The sequence below is a fragment of the Danio rerio genome, chromosome 9, assembly GCF_052040795.2.
Source record: "Danio rerio strain M-AB ecotype USA chromosome 9, GRCz13ab, whole genome shotgun sequence".
Taxonomy (NCBI): domain Eukaryota; kingdom Metazoa; phylum Chordata; class Actinopteri; order Cypriniformes; family Danionidae; genus Danio; species Danio rerio.
Window position 1 is genome coordinate 32,195,130 of NC_141029.1, and position 22,371 is coordinate 32,217,500.

Consider the following 22,371-nt stretch of genomic DNA (forward strand, 5'->3'; position numbering starts at 1 on the left):
CCAGGGCTCAAAGCGAAGTGTATAGCAGTGTGTGTGTGTGTGTGGCCTTACGCATCCGTGCGCTGTCTCCTCTCATCTCCGGTTGCTAGGCAGCGGCACTCGCGGACGAGCACGTTGAGAGCCCCTGTTTTATAGCTGTAAGAGATGTTGAGCAGGATCTCCCCCGAAACCCGAACACTGCCATAGTCCCCCGTCTCACTGTACACACTCATCAGACTGTTGATGCTGGTCTGCAGAGCACAGATACATGTGGGGGTGAGCATATGATCACAAGCTTCTGCTGGCATCTACTGTGCCCTACACTAATGCTGGTAGCCTTGCTAAATACAAGAAGAAAGGCTGTGAAAAGAATGTCTGTGTTGCTTAACTCTTGTGATCCTTTACTCAAAATGTTAGCAGAAAAAAACTTTCTGCTTTCTCTGAGAACAAACCGCTGCAAACAGCACCGTTTTACATGTTCCTGGATCAGCATATATGCTGATCTAGGGCACAGCCTTTGACACAGTTTAGCACGAGGTACTTTTGAATAGGCTTGCTATTGTATAGATCACTGGCATCCTTTTTTATGGTTCAGGTCTTATCCTGCAGAATGTACTCAGTTTGTCTAAATCAGGGGTCACCAACATGGTGCCCGCGGGCACCAGGTAGCCTGCGAAGATTACATGAGTTGCCCGCGGACCTGTTCTAAAAATAGCATACCATAGCACCACATACCAGTAAGCCGCATTTAATATTTGTTGTAGCTATTCTTTTTAAATCACACTTGCATTGGTGTAAAATTGAAAATGACATTAAGTTATATATATAAAAAAAGGTTGTTAAAAAGGTTGGTGACCCCTGGTCTAAATTAAGGACTTTAAGTTGAGATTGCAGATTGTCACTACTGGTGTTCTGCAAGACTCTTTACTGGGTCCACTCCTCTTTGTTATATGTTTACTCCCGCTAGGTCATATTTTTTGGAAATACAATAAACAATTTTACTGCTACACTGATGACACTTAACTCTACCTGTCCGCCAAACCCTCCAAATCTTTTCTTCCTTCTTGACAAATTCAAAATTTAAACCTCTTTAAAATGAAATACCTATAAAAGAAAACGGAAGCCCTACTCATTGGGACCAAAAGCTTTTTAGAAAAATACAATAATTTTAACATAGATGTTGATGATAATAATATAATTTGTCCATCTTTGCAGGTCAAGAGCTTTAATGCACACTTTCTTTTGAAGGTCATATCAATAATGTTACCCGTACTTCATATTTCCACCTGCTTAATATTACTCATCTCCATCCTTCTCTCACAACTAATAATACAGCAATTCTCATCCATGCACAAGTTACTTCACATATCGACTACTGTATTGCTCTTCACATTGGGTTTCCTTCTAAACTGGTGCAGCTTGTGTCATTTCTAAGACTTCATCTCACAAACATGTCACACTACTTCTTTATCAGCTTCACTGGCTTCAAGTATCACATCGATTTAAAAATTTTACTTTTCACTTTTAAGGCACTTCACAATTTTGCTTCCCAATATCTCTTGAACTTCTCCATATCTATACCTCTTCTTGCACTCTTAGATCATCAAACTCTATCACTTTAGTGCCACACCACCAGATCTTTTAGCTCTATGGCTCCTCAGATATGGATGTCGCTTTCCTTGTATTTAAGAAACAGTGATTGTCTTTACACATTTAAACCTTGTCTTAAGATCCATCTTTTTAGGCAGGCTTTCTCATGATTATTTTTATCATCTTATTTTATATTTAAGATGTGTTTGTATTTGCAACTCTTGTCATGCATTTGAAATAATGTTTGGCAATGTTTTATTAATTGTTTTTGGTTTGTTTGTTGATGTTTGTTGGCCCAAATTTGGCATAAAGCTGGCACAGCAGGCATTCGTCCGGGACTGGCATACAGCATGTGGGCCAAACTAGGCACTGTCTCACACTCAAGACTTGGGTCAGATATCAAATGTAGTATTTGGCCCAGATGTTAAAAATGCATATGTGGGCCACGTAAGTTTGGCCTATCTTGACCCACTTTTAAAATGCATTTTAAGAATTTTAGATTTTGTTTAGTACATCTGGGTGACAAGAAAGTTGAAATGGTTCAGACATGGCCTCCTGTTTTAGGGCTATAAGCTGTGGCAAATGGTTGTTGAGCTTTACAAAATGGTGTCTATTAGAATATGGTAAACACACTGAAATGGCCATTTCCACTATCAGGGTACCAATGAATAATTTAAGTCAACTGTAAGAGTTCTGAATTAGCCTAGAAGAGGACACTTGTCCATCTTGTCCAGTCTCACTGTTAGTACCATGGTTTGAGTGGATGAAAAAAAAAATTCCAAGAATCATATCTGGAGATTTTAGTTGGGTCAAAAAGTGCCATAATCTTCAATACACAATTGTCTACTACAAACTGGAAAAAAGGCCTCTACTTGTATCCAAAACCAACTCTATCATCTTCAGGTTTTTTTATTTATTATTTTTAACAGACTAACAAAAATAAAGACTTTTTTTTCTTAGCGTTCTTTACTCATACACTGTAAGAGAAAAATTCACTGACTTTACTTAAAAACAAAAAGAGTAAACCTGTTTTTATAGTGATTAGTTGATTTTACTTAAAGAAGAGTGAGTATATCTGCTGCCTTCGAATTAAGTAAATACTATACTATGTGATTAATTATAAAAAAAAACTTTAACTCAATTTACAACAGGTGTACTCACTTTTTTCCCAAGTACAGTGAATTAACAGGTTTTTATAGTGCGTTTACAGAGGCTGCCATTATTAGCTGTACAGTGTTACACAGAAGTCATTGGTATCAGTGGTACAGAAAAGCCAAAGAGAAAAACTGAAGCTGACAGAAAGAAAGACAGAAAATCAGGCAGACAGACAGACAGACAAACAGACAGACTGACAAACAGACAGACTGACAAACAGACAGACAGACGGACCGACAGACAGAAAAACAGCCTGAACACTCACAGTGTCAGCATCTGAATCTGGTACATTAAGGAAACCCCACTTTCTCTCCGAGGCAGGAGTGGAAGACTGAAGGAAGACAGAAAAGTGGCAGCATGAAGGCAAACAGGAGAAAAACACAGAGCAGAGAAGACGAGTAAAAAAAACAGACAGCATGACAAAAGAGAGACTGCAGGAGGCGAGGAGCAAATCTTTCACATTTGATTATTTGAGGATCTCTGAAGTGACAGTTCACCCAATAATTAACACTGGTACAGAATATACGCACACCCTCACAACATTTCAAACACAATCATTTTACTTACAATAATTGGAGATGTTTAGTAGAATGTTCACAGTGCTTTTTTCTAGTTATGCAATGCTATTTTAGAATGGAATCTAAAATATGATATAATAATATCGTTTCTAAGGTAAAAATGCATTCAGCTGGATTGTTTTTCTACATACACTTTCTAAATAATATATATTTTTAAATCAATGTTATTATTTGTTTTTACTTTCTTATACTTGTCTCTTTTATTCTTGTTTATATATAAAGCACTTTAAATTGTCACTGTGCATGAAAAGTGTTATAAATAAACTTGCCTTGCCTTACTGTAAACTTGTGATTGGTTCACTAAAAATGAATGTTAACACCAGGTAGAAACTGTGTCTATAGGTCATTCTTGGAATGTATACTATTAGGTACACTGTAAAGCCCAAGAGTCAACTTTATCAAATGAAATCAGTGTAGTTAACTCAAAATCTACTGAAAGTTAACTCTACTCCTGTAAAAAGAGTTTTGAACTCAGTGTGTAATGAGTTAATTTAATACCTCATTATTTAAATGGAGTAAGTTGATTGTATTCATATAGATTAGCTTTTTTTTTCACTCAAATGGTTTGTAGCAAACGGTTTGAGTTACCTTAAGTTATTGGGTTTTACAGTACTCTGTTGGTTTGAGTTCTCTTCATTTATTGGGTTTTCCTGTGCTTAAATTGCCTCATTCACTTAAACGGAGTAAGTTCACAGTACTCATTAAGATTAGTTTTTGAACTTAAATGGTTTGTGGCAATCGGTTTCCTCAAATAGTTTGAGTTACCTTAATGTTTTGGGTTTTACAGTATATAACACAGAAGATGCATGGATCACTGTATGGTAAAATGAATTTGATTTCTGCCATTATTTGGATTCTGATCACCCCAGTTCCCATTCCCTTTCACTGCTTGTCAAAAAGCAGCAAGAACGTTCTTCAAAACATTGTTTTGTGTTCCACAGAAGTCCATCATGTACATTTGAGAGGACATGTGGCAACATGACACAAACTTATTCTTTGGAAATACGACTGGGTGACTGGCTGTGAGTGAAAGCCTGTCCCCTCTTCATTGAGTGCTCCACACATCTGACTCATGTAGCTGTTAGAGGCTGTGTGTGAGCTACGAGTCATGCCAGCTGTTTTTAAAGAGGCCACTTGTCTTCTTGTTTGCCTAAATTATGCCTCCTTTGTTGCGTCTTAATGTACCACCTGCATCTGTGTGTGTGGCCAAGAACCAGGAAACAGGACAATGATGCACTTTCAGTAGTTATCTATGCTAAATTGTGTTTATATGAGATTATGCGATAAAAAATGGACGTGTGGGTCTGCCAGGTGAGTCAACAAATTAAGTGATCACATGTAACTGGATATTTTGCCTGGAGGAGGATATGATAATAAACAGAAGGTAGAAAAGCTGAAATAAGTAGAGTGTATAGTGCACTGTAAAAATGTAATGACAAAAAGTCAAGACAACAAATATTTTTATGTTGCTTTTACTTATTTTAATAAGTTAATCAGGTTTTAACTCAATTATTTTAAGTTATACAAAATTTAACTTAATATTTTTAGTCAGTTTGATTGATGTAAGTTGAGATCAATAGAAAAGTATAATTTGATTCAAATGGAACAATTTTTATGAAAGTGAACTAAAACTAAAGCTAAACTAATATAAAAAACTTTTTTTGTTATTCGAAATATGTGTTAAATTAAACAAAATATATAAAAATCTAACTTATTTCTGTTTTTGTTTTTATATTTGTTAAATATATTTAGTATTTGAAGAGTTTAGATGCAAAAACTGCTAAGTGCCATCTGAAATTTTCTTTTAAAATTAGTATTTCTTTCATGCTCTTATGTCTAGAGTCATTTTGAATTTATGGCAAATAATACATTATTTTCATTGCCTTTAACATAAAATTACTCAATATAAGAGGCTGAGGAAAATGCTCATTGTAGAAGAAAATTCCAGATGGCATTTAGAGGTTTTTGCATCTGAACTCTTCATTTTCAATTAGCTTAAACTGTTGTATTTTTAAAAAGTAATAATTAGTATTAACATTAAAATAATGCAAAAGCTATATAGTAACATTATCTAACTGCAACACTGGCATCTAACAAGCGGCAACATCCTGCTCTCCTTCGTGAAGCTAATATAGAAGTAACTGAAAATGCAATTCATTGAAATTCCACTAGTCCTGGCTCCACACTAGAGCACATTTCTATTGAACCCAATGTTAAAATGGCCAACTTTGCAGCAGAAAAATAGGTGTTTACAGCTGGGTACAAAAAATGATTTTGGTGTATATATCTAATATTATGCATCATGACAACTGTAAGGGGTGATTTTTTTAAAACAAATTTTTGTTAATATTATATTAAGTAATAATAAGTCTGCATAATTAAGGGCGTGGCCACTTGAGTGACAGCTAAGTCTCGCTGGTCACCGTCACTTCACCTCAGCTAATTCTGGCTGATTAGCCACTAATTTTGGCATATACATCATATTTTTGTTTTGTTTTTTAGGCTTTAAACAGTTAATTTGTGTTTTCCTGCTGTAGAAAAACATCATAGGAACAATGTTTAGTGGCTCAATGTATTACAACAGTGTTTTTAAAAGACTAAACACATTATTGATATAGACTCAACCTTAGGGAAACTAAAATATATTATGAATATATAATGTAGATATAGTGTACAAACAAGCACATGTGGTCAGAACACAAAGAACCACAGATAATGAAGTAGTAGATGTTTCTTCCAAAAAAAGCCTGTCTAAGCAAAATCCTAGCAGGCATTTGTAGCTCCGCTCATGCTTCACCTCTTTGCCCTTTTTTGGTAACCTCTGGTTGGTGCGATGACACACAAACCAAATGGCGATGGTTGGCCACACCAACTTGTACCTTCATTTAAGCTCTTCAGAAAACTATGGGTGATGTCACAGATACTATGACCATATCTTTTACAGTCCATGATATAGACCAATGTTAAAATGAATAAATCCACTAATAATATTAAATAATATTATTAATAAATAATATTATTAGTATTAGAAATAAATTCACTACTAATAATAATAATAATACACAAAACGTTTATTAAAACTTCAATTAAAATAAATTATTATATATATATATATATAAAATATAAAATATATATAAAAATATGATTTAACTAAATCTTTTAAGACAAACGTCTCAACAACAATAAATAGCACTGATGTATTTTAATACTTGTAAAAATAAATTTCTTTCTCTCCTGCCAAAAGCCACTCAAATAAGTATCTAAATATTCAAAGCACAAAAAGCATAGATATTGCGTTCAATTCAGACATCTGCACAGCCAGCAAGCACACATTGCAACAAAGCACCTGTAATTGTATTGTGTGTGTGTGTGTGTGTGTGTGTGTATCATTATACCATTGATTGTGCACTGCAGACGCTCCGGTTGGTTTTGTAGTGTGCTGATAACACCGCATCAATGTCCTCATCCGAGTCCTAGAGCACAAACACTGCCTTCAGCCAATATTACATTGAAAGCAGCACTTCTTTCCTTTATGCGTGCAATCACTTCACTCAGCAATATGATATCAGAAAAATCACATTATAGCAGGCTGTCTCTTATCATTTTAACTCCCTGTTCGGAAGCCATATCCTGTACACCGGAGGAAAAAAACTGTGAACACGATTGCAAGTGTGAAGTGATTTAAGAGCCTGCGGCTGAAATCTACCCCATCGTTGAGTCCAGGAACTGAGCGACACCGGCTGATCAGAGGATCTTCACTCAATCCCTCACCAGGATTACTAAGGTCCACCTCTGAGCGACTGCGATCTGTGGAAGGAGATATTTCGTAATTCTTACAAAACAAAAATAAAATGGCTTTTTTACCCATTTTTAGGGATGCTCTGATCGACTGGCCACAGATCAGTAATCGGCCGATAATCCCATTTCATTACTCGATCTGTACTCACTAATCTGGCTGATCTTATGAACCAATCACAATTGTTTGCTTATGAGTTTACAAGCAGAGGACACATAAGAACTGAAATCTTTTTACATATCAGAACCAAACGTTCTGTGTTTTTAACAATACTGCGAGTTCATTAAAACCTGGCTGAAATATTAGCAAAATAAAAAAAGCTAAAAAATTTACCTGAATATTTAATAATAAAACTTATCGTAATATACTTATTGCAATAAACAGTAGTATTTGGACCTATTTCTTTTTAGTAATGTATGTATAGGTGTGCATTTTAACTTCATATGGATCAAATATGCACTCCAAACTTCATTGAGCCATGTTGAATTCTTCTTCCATCATTTGCAATTTTCCAAATGTGTTAGTGATTTATCTTTCCATTTTTTGTATCTGTTTTATCTATTATTTTCTTTAAAGCTGCTTCTGACCATTACATGTCCACACAATGGTTATAAGAGACATATTAAAGATATTATATGCTTAGGTAAGGAGACATCTCCACTTAAGCAACATACTTAGAGGGAAAATGTGCTTTTTGTATTATAAAACTTGAAGCATCAGAATTAGTACTTGGTATCGACCAATCACCATGATAAGGAAATGGTACTCGGAATTGGCTGCAAAAATCCTGATCGGAGCATTCCTACCAATTTTTTCTATAACAATCACAAATGGAGACACATAATGATAGCTAATGAATTTACTAACATGAACAAACAATAAACAATGATTGCACAGCATTTATTAATCATAGTTCAGAATTTACTAATGCATTATTAGAATCCAACGCTGTGCTTGTTAACATTAATTAATGCACTGTGACATTTAGAATTCTGCCTGGACTAACCAGAGAAACGATCTCATTGCAGAGCATCTCAAGTATTGTTTTAGTCATTCTGAACTGCTTGACCCAAACTCTGTCATCAAAATAATTTGGTTAAATGACCTCCCAGAACTGTCTTACATGATTATGTTCCTAAACAACGAGCATCCGCCTCATCGCAAGATTACGTGACAGCTTTTGTTATTACATGTGACGTTTGCACGCTCTGAGGCGCAACTCATTTATCATGTAAGAAAAGAAAGCTGGAGTACAGTGAGGTTCCTCAGATGCAGCAACTTCTAATTTTATTAATAATAAACACCAGTTTCCAAGGATGTCAGAAAGTCGGTCTTTTCAGCACATGATGTAAAGGGTGCTTCATTCAGAAATTATTTATGCAATATTACATTTTTTAAATGGATTACATTTACAGCTACAGATGAAAACATACCAATTAATACCATGTTTTTTGCACCCGCAAGGTAAAAGATGCATCTTTTAAAGTAAATTGAAATGACTTTTTTGTGAAAATACTAGTAGCCTTAGACTTTTGCACAGTACTATATATATGGTAGCAATATATAAATACATATATGTCCAGCTGTTGCCATGGCGATACCTGATGAGAGGGAGGCTCTGGATACGGCGATGGAGGGTGTGCTGGAATCTGTTTGTCTCCGCCCATCCGCCATCTTTTCAGGGACGCTGTCACTGCTCTGTATACTAGACACGCTCTCTGCCCCATCAGGCTGAACAAACACACACACACACAGAAAGAGAGAGTGAGAGAGAGGTTAAACGACGCTATCTTCTCATCCACGCAAATGTATATGTAGGAATGCAGTTGTGCATTACCCTGTTTCTTGCCTCTGTCTGGGTTGGCGTTTTAGCCATTTGTGCTCTCATATTATTGGGTACAGTTGGTAAACCTGATGGTTCCACTGCAACCGCTCTCTTCCTAAAACACAGATGCTTAAGGAGAGCGAATCACAGGCGGCCTTAATGAGAGGACACAGGCTGGCACAGAATGAAACACTAGCCTGCTGAATTTAAAAATATACTGCCTACTAATCAACAACAACAAAATATGATGTGAAACTACAGATTGCAATCATGTTATAGTGTTAAAAGGCAGGATGCTTCATCGTTGCCATGTGGGCCTCATTAAAATGCATGTTTAATTGATGTGCTAAATCACAGATTATGTTTGTCCTGATATACGTCACATTGTAAATGGTTAATTATGGGACTTTCTTTCAAATGTCATCTTGATATTCCACGCATACAAAAAATCACAATCACACTACAGGCCAAGCTAATGTATGTTCAAGAGACTGTAAATCATGCCCCTCACCCTTTTCTGTTCTTCCCTGTGCTTTTCTGGGATTGAGGCGTAACCGATCTTTCAGACTTTGGCGTGGACGATCTCTCCATCTCTAATGGTCTGTTAGCAGAGCCTCCATCTCCATTAATAAAAACAGATATTTACAGTAAGAAACAAACTATTGCAGTTTAAGTGAAACAGTCTTTTGATCATGTTGGAATAAAACAAATCTATTAATCGATGGCAATGACTTAAAGTATTTATTTACCAAAGTAGAAATTAAAGTCGACATGAAATCAAAATGTACTCTTCTTATTGTTATATGTATATAAAAACTGTATACTATATAAAATGTATACTATATTATTTTTAGATTTTATACATACAGTGCTCAGCATATACAAGTACACTCCTCACAAATCTCTCTTTTAAATACATATTTTTATTAGAAAGCTATACAATATTAGATTTGTGCACATACATTAGATTAGTCAGTACTGAAGCCAAATCTGGAGCTCATCTAACAAAATAACTTGCCATAACAGTAAAAAATTCATTTTCAAAATGGTGTGTACTCAATTATGCTGAGCACTGTATAAACTCGAAGTCCAGGACAAATGTGCTGCTTGAGTCCAAGAAAAAAATACTGAAAAGATAAAAAATGAAGTAAAATAGTCTAACTCAAGTTATAGTAGGGCTTGTTACAAACAAACTATCTGTCCACTTCACTATATTGTAAAAAAATAATTTGCCCTTATAATCAAATACCATAACCTGTCCTCTCCCTCTAAATGACTTTTTTTCACTTCTGGTCATGTGGAATGCCTTTAGCGCAGGACTATCTGTCCATGGTTTTGTTTCTGTCCTGCTTTAATCCTTTCATCAATATTCCTCCATTTTGTTAGCAATGCCCATCTTCCAACAATCCAATTGGTTCCCAAAGGACAAACCATGCACCCCCAATGCATCTTTTCTTATTTCAGAACAATTTTAATTGGATGCATCTCACATTATTGGAAAAAAAACTCTGTTTCATGCTGACTTTAAAGTATTTATTCAACCCAAAACTGAGTAATGTAGTGAAGCACTTTGGCAACAAATTTTTCAGGCAAACAAAATGTATATTTAGAAACTATGATTTCCATGATGTAAAAAAAAATTTTATTTTACAAATTTATGTGACAAAAATCTGAAAAACTCTTATGTTTTCATTTCAACAATGTTTGATGATTTTAAGTCATTAGACTTGCTTATTTGACACTAGCATTATTGTTAACTAACACATAATCAGAAACATACTTTTTTAATTCTCACTTGTACGGTGCAATGACATTTCTTTAGTATATACTGAAACATGTACCAGTTGCAATATTTAAATCAATAAAAAGAGCCTGGAGGAAAAAATGTCAGGCATGCGAAACATACAGCAATATTTACAGGCATGGGCTGACAGAATGTGTTGACACAAACTCACCTGGAGGACTGCTGAGGATGGACTGTTTGACTACATCACAGCTGGGCACAGTGGCAGATTGAAACCGCTTGGATCTCTCCTCCAGAAACCACTCTCCTGTAACCACCTTCAGCTCCCTAAGACACGGCAGAAGCCCCAATTATAAGTGACAATCCCAGCGTAATTGCTTCACCTATTAAAGATCCTATGAACTGTGTTGACACATATCCTATTAAAATGTGCAGTTTTCTAGCATTACAGATCATCAGAGTGTATATGTATGTTTGCTTTGACTCACGCAGTCTTTGCGCACACTGTGCATTTGCAGCTGCTGCCTGTAGGCGTAGCGGTACAGAAGTTGCAGATGCGCCTCTGACAGTTGGAGCACACATTACCCCTCTGCAGGATAAGCCCCAGTGCCCGCAGGCATATGGCACACTCACGCTGATCTGCCGAACTACGCCGCCCGGCTCGCTTCAGCTCCAGAAGTTCATTTTTCAACTTTCTGTAGAGGCACAACCGCAATCACTGCTGGAGAGTCACTAAATGTAGCAACCCTATACAAATGAACCAGAGCAGATCTGCTTTAACTGCTCCGAAGGAAGTGCTATTTTATGTCACATTCATTAACTAGATGAGTGTTGAAGGGATAGTTCACCTGAATAAAAATCATCCTCAACCTGTCTGAGTTTCTGTCTCCTTTTGAAAAAGACACCAAAGATGGCAAAATGTCTTCTTTATTGTTCAACAGAAATCAGAAAATCACCTTAATCTCAATAAAATTGAGTAAAAATATTATTTTGGGTAAACTAACCATTATGAGACAAAATCATTTAAATATCAGGCAATCACAAGACTGTGGGCAAAGCTCTCTCAGCACTACGCTCATAGACTGACAAGTATATACAGTAATCAAAATAATAAGCAAAAAGCCATTTTAACTAATTTAAAAGTGGCTTAAAAACTCTTTGTTTTGTTCACTGAGTGCATGATATACTTGAATAAACTAGATAGCTCTTAATAAAACTGTTTAAGATCTAAAAAATTCCAAAGACCTTTAACTATTATCACTCTCAGCATGGAAATAAAGGGTATGCAAAATGAAATTCAAACTAAAACCTTTCGCCAAAAAATAAAAAACATAATCAGTACCTAAAATTTTAAGTTTCTTAGTTTGTATGTTGTTGTACAACTCTAAATTTTCAGATTTAAAATAAAAATATTTTACACATGCACAATTGCAACTGAACAAAAACTCTGATTGACATTATTTTCAAAAACACTTCATCAGTAAGAGTTTGACCCAACTTAAAAGAAATTATACATTTTTTAATTTTAGTTTCATTGTATTTTGAATGTTTATGTGTGTTTGTCAGATTTATACATAAGCATACGCACACATACTGTATATAAAGCATGCAAAATAAAACTGTCTACTTTAATGTATCAAATAACTTACGTGAAAATGACACTGATTTATTTAGATAAAAAAAAAGTCAAAATATGTAAAACATTAAGTGGTTACAGCAGATTTTAATATATATATTTTATGTGATTCAAAACTTGTTGATGACAAATGGGTAAAGCAGAGTGGTTTGAAGAAATCTGACGAAGTATAAAGAATTACAAAAAATACAATGAATCAGTAATTTGGAGCTGAACTTTGATCATTAAATGTTGTCTTTTAATAAATCATAAATTCCCTGTGATTGGTTGCAGCTGGATGGGCATCCGCTGCGTACGAACGTATGAATATGTCATATTAAAATGAATCTTCTTCTAAATATGACTGTAAAGATATTTTGCAATACAAACATCTACTTCACATGTGCCTTCTGCAAATCACGCTCAAAATGTATGACAACAATCATTTTTGGCAAAAAATCTAATAAAATAAAAACATCCATACATTCTAATGTAAAAATTGTATTACATTTTTATTTATTTTTTTATTTATTTGAAGAAAACAGAGAAGCAAAAGGCACTACCTGATGCGTTTCTCCTCTCGTTTGCGGAGCTTTTCGTCTTTCTGGAGGACATTGAGGATCATCTGCCTTTCATGCTCCAGGAGGAAGGAAAGATTAAGGGACTCGGTTTTCTTCGCCATGACCATTTAAAAAAAATGCTCAAAGGATGCTCAAGGACACTCAGCCAATCCAACCGGCCACCAAACAACCATAATTATGCTTTATCAATGCAGTCAGAATGAAGGATTGCTTCAGTTCATCTTCATATCCACACAAAGGTCATCTGTCTCTCCTTCACTCGAACACATTCATCCTTTGGCAACCGTGGCAGAGCCTTGAGACTCTGTCTGTGAGTGCATTGTTAACCTTTTCACCTGGTGAATGCCTGGAAACACAACATCCATATGAAAACAGAGGTTAGTCAGTGTAATACTTGCAGTATAAGGAGTCATGGCTTATGACATGAAGTCAAATAGATTTTTTCTTGATCTTACAAATACATACATACATACATACATACATACATACATACATAATTTTAAGCTGGTAAAAATGAGTCATTTAAGTTAAATAAATATTGTGATGAAATCCTACACTGAGAGTTCCTCACCAGAATTGATATTCTATTATTCCTTAAAGATTTTTCTTTCAATAACTTAAGAGCATAATAAAACAGACAGGCAAAACAAACAGAAAATTTGAAAACAGAAAAATGGGAAATAATGCTACAAACTTTATTTAATAATTAATGCCTACAATCATTCAATTCAATAAATTCAGGTTTATTTTAAAGAATAGTACTTGTCACAATAATTTTTGTTCTAAAGCAGCTTCACAAAACGTGTACATCATTACATTTCAGCAAAATTCACAGCTTATTACCTGAAGTCAAAAATAATTGTTATTGATCTTTACATGTTTTTATCTGTAATATGAAGCATTAATTTGGCGACACGGTGGCACAGTGGTTAGCACTGTCACCTCACAGCTAAAAGGTCGCTGGTTCGAGCCCTGGCTGTGCCAGTTGGCATTTGCATGTTCTCCCTGGGTTTCCTCCATGTGCTCAGGTTTCCCCCAGTCCAAAGACATGTGCTATAGGTCCGTGGTTCCCAACCTCTTTTGCCTGAGACCCCCTTTCCCCTGGAAAATATTGTAAGGCCCCCCAACAATTATTGATATTAATCGCTTATATAAGTTTGCAGTAAGCATGACAATTTCAATTTCAAATAAACTGTATGTTTATTACCATATCTAGATATGTTTATGCATAAATAATAGCCTAACATGCAAAACATCAGTAGGCCATTTGTAACTGAAAAGCGTAAGCCTTTGGCCTTTAAATTGGCCCTATATTAGTTGCCTTTTTTTTTTTTTTTAAGTTTCTTGTCAGTAGCTGTGACGTCCCTCGTCTCATTTTGAGGGACATCAATTCTTTTGCCTTGCGCTCAAAAATGCTCTGTACTTGTCATGGTATTGGGCATGAGTCGTCTGCAAATGGATTATTCAATTGATCTCATGCATTCATTAGCAAGAACTTTATTTCCTGCATTTCGGGTTTCCAGTATAGCTAGCGTTGCAACCCGAAATGTTTGGAGCTTCCTCACCTATTGACCTTATTCTAAAATGCGGAAGTGCGCCTGTTATCGCGATTGTCTTAGAACTTCCGATTCAGTCGCCTATGGGAGAAATGACTAGCAATAATAAACGGCAGAAAATGGTCAAACTGCTTGCTCTACAAACAAATGATTGCATGACTATACAGACCAAGTAGAATAATATAATAAAAAAATTAAGGTGAGAAGGCTTGTTGAAGGCGAGACTCGATCTTTTTTGTAGAGCATGAATTACAAATTTGTCAATTTTTTGGTCAAATGGGATAATTTAACTAAGGCAAAATGATCATTCTCCTAATAGAGTATATGCAGAGCTAGTGCTTCTTCCCATACTGATAAACTTCCAATGAATGGTTAACGTTTTTTTTTTTACCATTTTATACGGTTCTTTTTACAGCATTGATGTTGTAATGTAATTAAAATACAATCAGTTAAATAGACTTTAGCATTCATTTAGGTTTTCAAGTATAAAGTGAAAATAAAAATCCTTTTACTCGCACGCGCCTGTCAAGAATCGGCAGGCTAGTGCAGAAGCTCCATTGAATATTCTGGGGTCAAATAAATGTTCATATTTTAAAAGACATGGCGGGAGAAAATGTAATTTAATGCAGTGCTTTTTGTACAATCTGAGACCCACTATATATCGGATATCACTCACTAAGTGGAGATCGTAGATTTTTAAAGATAACTGACCTTAAACGCGTCAATTTTGTAATAGCATGCTGTTATTGAATTAAAAGTCCTTCCGCATATACCCTAATGTCCGCTGCAAAAAAAAAAAAAAGTCAAATATGACACAACCCTCCTCAGAGCTCGCTGAGGCCCCCTTGTGGTCTGAGACCCCCTTGGGAATCGCTGCTATAAGTGAACTGAATAAACTAAATTGGCTGTAGCGTGTGTGTGAATGAGTGTGTACGGATGTTTCCCAGACTGGGTTGCAGCTGGAAGGTCATCCACTGTGTGAAAGATATGCTATATAAGTTGGCAGTTCATTCCGCTGTGGCGACCCCTGATGAATAAAGGGACTAAGTGGATAAATGAAAGAAGTATTAATAGGTGTTCTCAGTAGGCTACATCACAATTTAAACAGAAAAAAACCTGTTCTCCTCTGTATTTACAACAGTAAAGGGCAGAAAGAGAGAGAGCAGCTGAAAATTATAATGAAAAACCTATTATTACTCTTTCAATTGAAAGGTTTAAAAAATGGTTCACAAATAACCTCTGGAAAATGTTATTAAAACTGTCTAACATGTACGCTTTTAAGTAAAGCAGCATTTGTTAGCTTCAAGACATAGGGCACATAGAGTGCTCAGTATAAATAAGTATAAATAAGTCCCCACAGATCTCTCTTTTAAATGAATATAGTATGCTTTACAATATTATATTTTTGCCAAAAATGGAAATAATCTAACAAAAAACTTAAGATCACAGCCCAAAAATCAAGTAAAATATTTTGTTGTTTAATTGCATCAAACATTTTTGGCTGCTGTGTTGTCCCGATACAGGTATTTCCAACTTCGTTACGATACTATTTTTGATACAGTCACTTTTGATACTGGGAGCCAATTCTGCAACATTAAAAGTATGCAAATGAAGTAAAAAGGGAAACAATAACTAAAGCATAGGTCTCAAACTCGATTCCTGGAGGGCCGCAGCTCTGCACAGTTTTACTTCAATCCTAATCAAACACAGCTGATCCAACTAATCAAGGTGTTCAAGACTACTAGAGACTATTAAGCAGGTGTGAGTTGGAGGTGGTTGGAGCTTGGATACTTTGCAGAGCTGCAGCCCTCCAGGAATTGAGTTTGAGACCATTGAACTAAACCATATAATGCTTATACCAGGTACGTCAGCAGTCCTGTCTGGTTCTTGTCAGCCAGAAGTCCAAAAGGTAATAAATTGCTAAAAGAAAAAAAAAAAGTGCAATTTTGTTTTCTGATTAAAACAAAAGTGCTAAAATCGTTATTTTACTATTAATTATTCTGGTGCGAAGAGAGATGATTCTGTGTGATTTCTGTGTAAAACTGGTATTTATACTAACCAAACTCAAGACTGTATAACTTAAATATACCAGTATTGATATTTATCAATATTTTTGGCAACACTATTGGCTACATTCACTGACCAATGGATAAAAGTAATGGGAATATACTCAGTAAAAAGGGAATATACTCATTTATGCTGAAACACACACACACACACACACAAGTACAATTCAGCGACAAACTCAAGTCAAGTTCATCATGATTGACTAAATCATAGGCTATGATGGGCTTTCTTATCTGATTTGTGAATAGGCTGCCTGCCCAGATGTCAGTTTGAGAGATACATCCACAGCTACTGCTCACCATTAAGGTTTTTATGTAAAGTGACAATAGACTAATTGCAGTGGCAGTTTGCCAGCGGCGGTCTGGGTGAAGAGGCTGCTGGAGAGTACAAGAGTGATTGAACAGGACAGTAATCACTGTACATCATGCAGACTCCAGACCTAGCCTTACAACCTCTGCGTTAATAGAGCACACTTTCAATGAGATAACAAGGGCTTGAAATTGATCAAAATGAAGTCAATTAAGTAGGAGAATGCGAATGAAATAAAAACACATTGTAATTAATATTCTATTATTCCATAAATTAAAACTTTCTTCTTACAATGTCTTTGTTAATGATAAACGACTGCAGCAAAACATAAAGATAAACACATTGTAACATTTACCTGCCATGATGTAAACATTTTGAAAATGATGCATGATGTAAAATTAGGTTAAATGCATGTTGTTATGGCATTATGGAATTTTATTTATGGAAGAAATTACATCATGGAAATTTCACACTATAAAAAGAAGCTGAGTTCCACACAATTCCTTCATGCTGTCACAACACAAATCGATTATGTTAACTTAGTTGTTTTTACCAATTTAAGTGGATTGAACATAAAAAAATAAGTTGCCTCCCAAAAAAAACTAAGAATTGTGTTGTTTCAATTATATTTAAATAAGTAGTTGGATCAAGCAGCCAAAGTTATCTTTAGAGTGCAGTTTTAATAGGATAACAGAAAACACAAAATGATGTATGAGACTGTAAAATGTATGTTTTTTTAAAAAAAAAATAAAAAATACAGGTTTATATTTCAAGAAAACCTGTATTCGCTGCAGCTTTGATTATTATGGCAGAGCAAGTACATAGACCTGCTACTGCCAGTATATACACAGACATGCTGTCGGAGAATACAACACACTACTGCAGCAAACATAATAAACATGTAACCCCTATAACAGATCTAAAGACAGGTGGAGCTGGGGTGGAAGAGGGTCTTCAAAAATGTGCCGCAGCTTAAACAGCGTAGTGGACACAGAACTTTTAAACTGATGAGGAGCAAGCTTATTGGTTGCTGAGATGACAGCAAATTACAAAAAACAGCAGATTAGGTAACCTATCAGCCTGCGCGCACATCGTCGAGTTTCATGCCAGAAATTTCACTAAGAATAATCATAAACCCTTTTAAATTATTAAAAGCTATTATACTAATTATGAATATAAAATTGACTGTCTGTCATTATTGCTGTCATTTTGTAAAAAGTGCTTCAGCAATGTTCAAGGTTTCCACTACATTCATTCTTCTGTGGCGGGGCACCACATCAAAATTCATCCCACCACGGCTTCATTACACCATCTCATTCAAAACGTTCAGTCGTGTTTTTATAATAGTGGGTTTTAATCTCACCAAAACATATTAAAAGGTAAGTGAATTATAACAGAGCAAACTATTCTGTAACCTGAAGCTATTTGTTTAACCCTTAATGGTTACATGCTGACTTCCATAATTATACTTTACATATAAAGGTCAAGGGCTCTGCATATTATGACGTAATGGAGTTTATAGCCATTTCACTTTACTTGAGGACACATAAATACACTCTGTAGGTCTATTGCAGACATTCATGAATATTTCCGCAAATCTAATAAATGTTGAAGACATACTTGCTACATAAATGCACTTGATCAGCGTATATTTGAGGGCGTGCAAGAAGTTTTGTGCACGAACAGAAGAAATTGGCGCGCGAGCAAAGAGATTCATGCTCATATTACATCAATGCAAACTCGACTTGTAATACTGTGCTTGCGACATTTGTCATTGAAATAACGCCATCGGTAGTTGCTAGATCTGTGTAAAAAAGGCCTGCCACCACAGTTGGAACAAAACTTATAGGAAACACTGATGTTACATGTGTAATGTTTATGGAGTACTCTTCAATATTTCTATTTATTTCCAAAACAAACAAACAAAAATGTTCAATAGAAAAACATGCCATAACACCGTTGCCCAAAAAATGATGAGTGAAACGTTTTTAAAAAATATTTTGAATAGTTAAATTAGTAAACAGATATTAACTTATAAATGAACACTAATAAACTTTTTTATAAAAAAATATCAACTTTTATATTATTATTACCAATGCTGGTATTATATTAATAATCTGACATTAAAATATGATATTCGTGTCATTCTGTAAATAGTAAGAATGAAGTAAAATCCTTGTTTACTGTTTTACTGTTAACTGAAGTTTACTGTTATTTGCAGTAATAAAATACGATATGGGAAACAGCATGCCATAAAATGCTTTTGGTAATTAAACTGGCAGACAAATGTTATAAAATGAATACGACATTGATTAACTGATTGATTAATTGATTGGTTTATTGAGTGATTTGTTGACTGAATATTTGATTGAATGAACGCAAGTATTCTATACTAATAACATCTATTAAATATCTTTATAATCGCCATTGTTGGATACAGTCTAATCTAAACCCCTCAAGTAAGCAGATTAAACATGTGATGTTTTATTCATGTTGACTTCATGTCAGACAATAGTTTGTTTAACACTATTAATTGCTCTCTATCCAAACAAACATGCACTTTCCTGTTATTGCACATGACACCACTCCGTATTCTGAGAAAGAGCAGTTCATAACAATTCAATCATGCTCAGTTGACTTTGCTGGAAGCCCCATCATGAGCACACCGACTGCCCTGGATAAGTGGAGGACTTGGTTTATAAGTCATGTTCAACATTCCAGCACTGTCCCGTTTACATGTTGCGGGTTAATAAGTGGCATTTGCTGCATGCATATTATCTCATTCCCACTGCCAGATTGTTTCAAAACAATATTGAGTGACATAAAATGTGTGTGTGTTTATGGTCACGACTTGCCTTTAATTCTGTAATCTGTCTGACACAATGTGATCCAGCATGTCTAACAGGACAGCCTACATCATCCGAACCTTCAAAAGCTGTTTCTCACACCATCATTTACACTTTGAAAAGTGACTGCCATCAGTGACACAACCACACACGAACCTCCGTGTGTCACACACAGGTGACAAATTATCTGAAATGTCACGCTGAAAAAAAGTGCTTTAGGCTGAACTGTGTGTGTGTGTGTGTGTGTGCAATGTTTGTTTGGGTCTTTGTGTGTAACCGAGCTTCTTGTTTCATTAAGTGTCTGACTCACCAGGAAGACGAGGAGCAAAATTAATTCAAATTTTTCATGCGAAGACTGTTTGCAGAAACACACACACACACACAAGGAACTTACTGGAAGTGTAACGTCAGTGTCTTCAGTGAGGAAAAGTACAGCATGAGCCAGTAACGTCAATGTAAAAAAAATCTCATAATTAAAATCAAAATATCTTCTTCAACCTTCAGAGTTTTCCTGATATTTAATAACAAGATTTATTCCTGCTTTTGAAAATAAATCAATACATTAGACTCTTAAAACTATATCTAAACACAACCCAATAGAAAGACATTTGCCTCATTTGTTTTTGTATACTTTGGTTAATTTAGATATTGTACTATGCTGTGTCCAACATCTAATTTAATTTAATTAAAGTGAATTAATTTAGTCTATTGTCACATTTAGTAAATGTTCTTGTTTATTTTCTTATGCTAAAATCAAGAACAAAACATAAAGAAAAAAAAAAAATCTGTAAATTGTCATCTCTGTCCATCATCTCAGTTGTTAATATTCGAGTCTTAATGGTGGTGCGTTCACTGGACAAGGTTTATACTGCCGAGCCGCTTCAATAAAAACTTGCAGGGTTACAAAAGGTGTGGTGTTTCCCAGAATCCCTCCCTAAGCACACACATTAGTACTGACAGAGCCCTAGATAAACACACCAACACAGAGCTCGTTCTCATGTGCTGTTGAACATTATACAGTTCAGACGTTTGGGGCCAAGATGATTCTTTTCATATTTTTTGTTTGAAAGAAATCCTAGGATGCCTAAAAATAAAGCATTACATCTTAAATTGTTTTCTGTGATTCTAAAGCTGAATTTGCAGCCATATACATTTAGTAGCATTTCTCATTATTATCGACGCTAAAGAGAATTCATTCATTCATTCATATTTTCTTCGGCTTAGTCCCTTTATTAATTAGGGGTCGCCACAGCTTAATGAACCACTAACTTTTCCAGCATATATTTTACGTAGCGAATGCCCTTTCAGCTGCAAACTAGAAAACACCCATACACTCTCATTCACACACATACACTACGACCAATTTAGCTTACCCAATTAGCTAAATAGAATTGTGCTGCTTATTCATTTATTTTTTGGTGAATATATTTTTGGTGTATATTTAATAAACATAATTAAAAGAAGTGTACTTATTTGAAATAGATTTACGAGAGCCAAGATTTTTTTCTGTTACTTTTAATGCATCCTAGCTGAAAAAAAGCCTTGATTGAAGTCAAGTTAGATTTTCCGTTCAAATCTATTTTACAAATCTATATTATTTTGAAAATCTATTAAAATTTAGATTTTTTTTGGGAAGTGACAAAATCTCTAAGCAATATAATAAAAATGTATAATGCACATCGGCATGCATAAATAATTAATACATTTTAAAAATTAATTAATAATTTACTGATTTTTCAAGAAACTGTCATGCATTTTTTTTTATTCTTAAAGAGATTGAAACAGATTTCTTACCGTTTTAATCAGTTCATTTATTTTAAGAAAAACATACATAATATTGATCCCAAACTAATGAACGACGAGGTGAAAGATGAAAATTCTTTTATTACATGTTGGCGCCAACAGCCTCATGAGCAGTGCACCAACATCTAGAGCAAGTGAACTTTAGTCTAGGGCTCTACGATACTGGGAAAATAAACAATATTGTTGTTGAGTGTTGCGATAACAATATTTCTTTCGAAATCATTTGCGACAATTTAAAATCAGCAATTTTTATAGATATTTTATTTATGTTATGATCACACTAAAATAAATGGATAAACAATTTTTTTTTTTCAAAACTAGCTAAATTAGAAAAAGTCAAGCTTCAAACATTGAGATTTGAAAACACCAGGATTGACTGAAAACATCAGCAGAGATCTGAAATTCGGATTCGGTTGTCGTCATTTTCCTCTCCTGTCTCCAGGCATTAGTTTTTATTTTCATCTCTATGTTCACGTAACCGAACCTACTGTACTGGAGAGGTGGGGATAAAGAGAGTAATAGCCCCTTCAGCTTGGCACAAACATTTCATTTAATTTATTGTACTTGCCTGCAATATGGGTTTAGCATATACTATTATTGCGATAACAATAATATTTTGATATATTGATATATTATAAAAGGTGATGCCTTACTTCAGGCATCCAGAGTTTGAACCCTGGCTTAGGGACCTTTTCCAATCACTCACAATCTTATTTTCCTGTCTAAAATACAGTCCTATCACAATAAAGGGGAAATCACATCACATTCTATGTTCATGCAAATAACAAAAAATGAGTTGTTTAGATAATTTTTTTTCTTGATGTGAGGCGACAGTGCTATCACTGAGCCACCATTAAGTAATGTTTTGTGTTTTACTACATGATACAGATTTGAAATGAGTGAGTGATTAATTTTCTGCTCCTTTTT

The 22,371-nt window shown here is 34.9% G+C and overlaps 1 protein-coding gene across 3 annotated transcripts in view; it reads right to left on the reverse strand.

Moving 5' to 3' along the window:
* The window catches only part of sytl5 (synaptotagmin-like 5), a 46,295-nt gene that overhangs the window by 15,551 nt on the left and 8,373 nt on the right, over positions 1 to 22,371 (reverse strand). Inside the window, exons 2-11 of one of the 3 annotated variants that reach the window (XM_087267961.1) lie at positions 12,846 to 13,209; positions 11,156 to 11,362; positions 10,879 to 10,994; positions 9,435 to 9,543; positions 8,936 to 9,038; positions 8,700 to 8,829; positions 7,009 to 7,109; positions 6,698 to 6,775; positions 2,990 to 3,055; positions 52 to 230 (exon numbers count right to left, since the gene is read on the reverse strand). In XM_087267961.1, the coding sequence (XP_087124087.1) occupies positions 52 to 230; positions 2,990 to 3,055; positions 6,698 to 6,775; positions 7,009 to 7,109; positions 8,700 to 8,829; positions 8,936 to 9,038; positions 9,435 to 9,543; positions 10,879 to 10,994; positions 11,156 to 11,362; positions 12,846 to 12,970 (1,214 nt within the window). In that variant the 5' untranslated portion in view covers positions 12,971 to 13,209. Of the gene's footprint in view, positions 1 to 51; positions 231 to 2,989; positions 3,056 to 6,697; positions 6,776 to 7,008; positions 7,110 to 8,699; positions 8,830 to 8,935; positions 9,039 to 9,434; positions 9,544 to 10,878; positions 10,995 to 11,155; positions 11,415 to 11,515; positions 11,665 to 12,845; positions 13,210 to 22,371 lie in introns of those variants that run through there. The other 2 variants (XM_087267962.1, XM_087267963.1) reach the window with 2 other exon arrangements.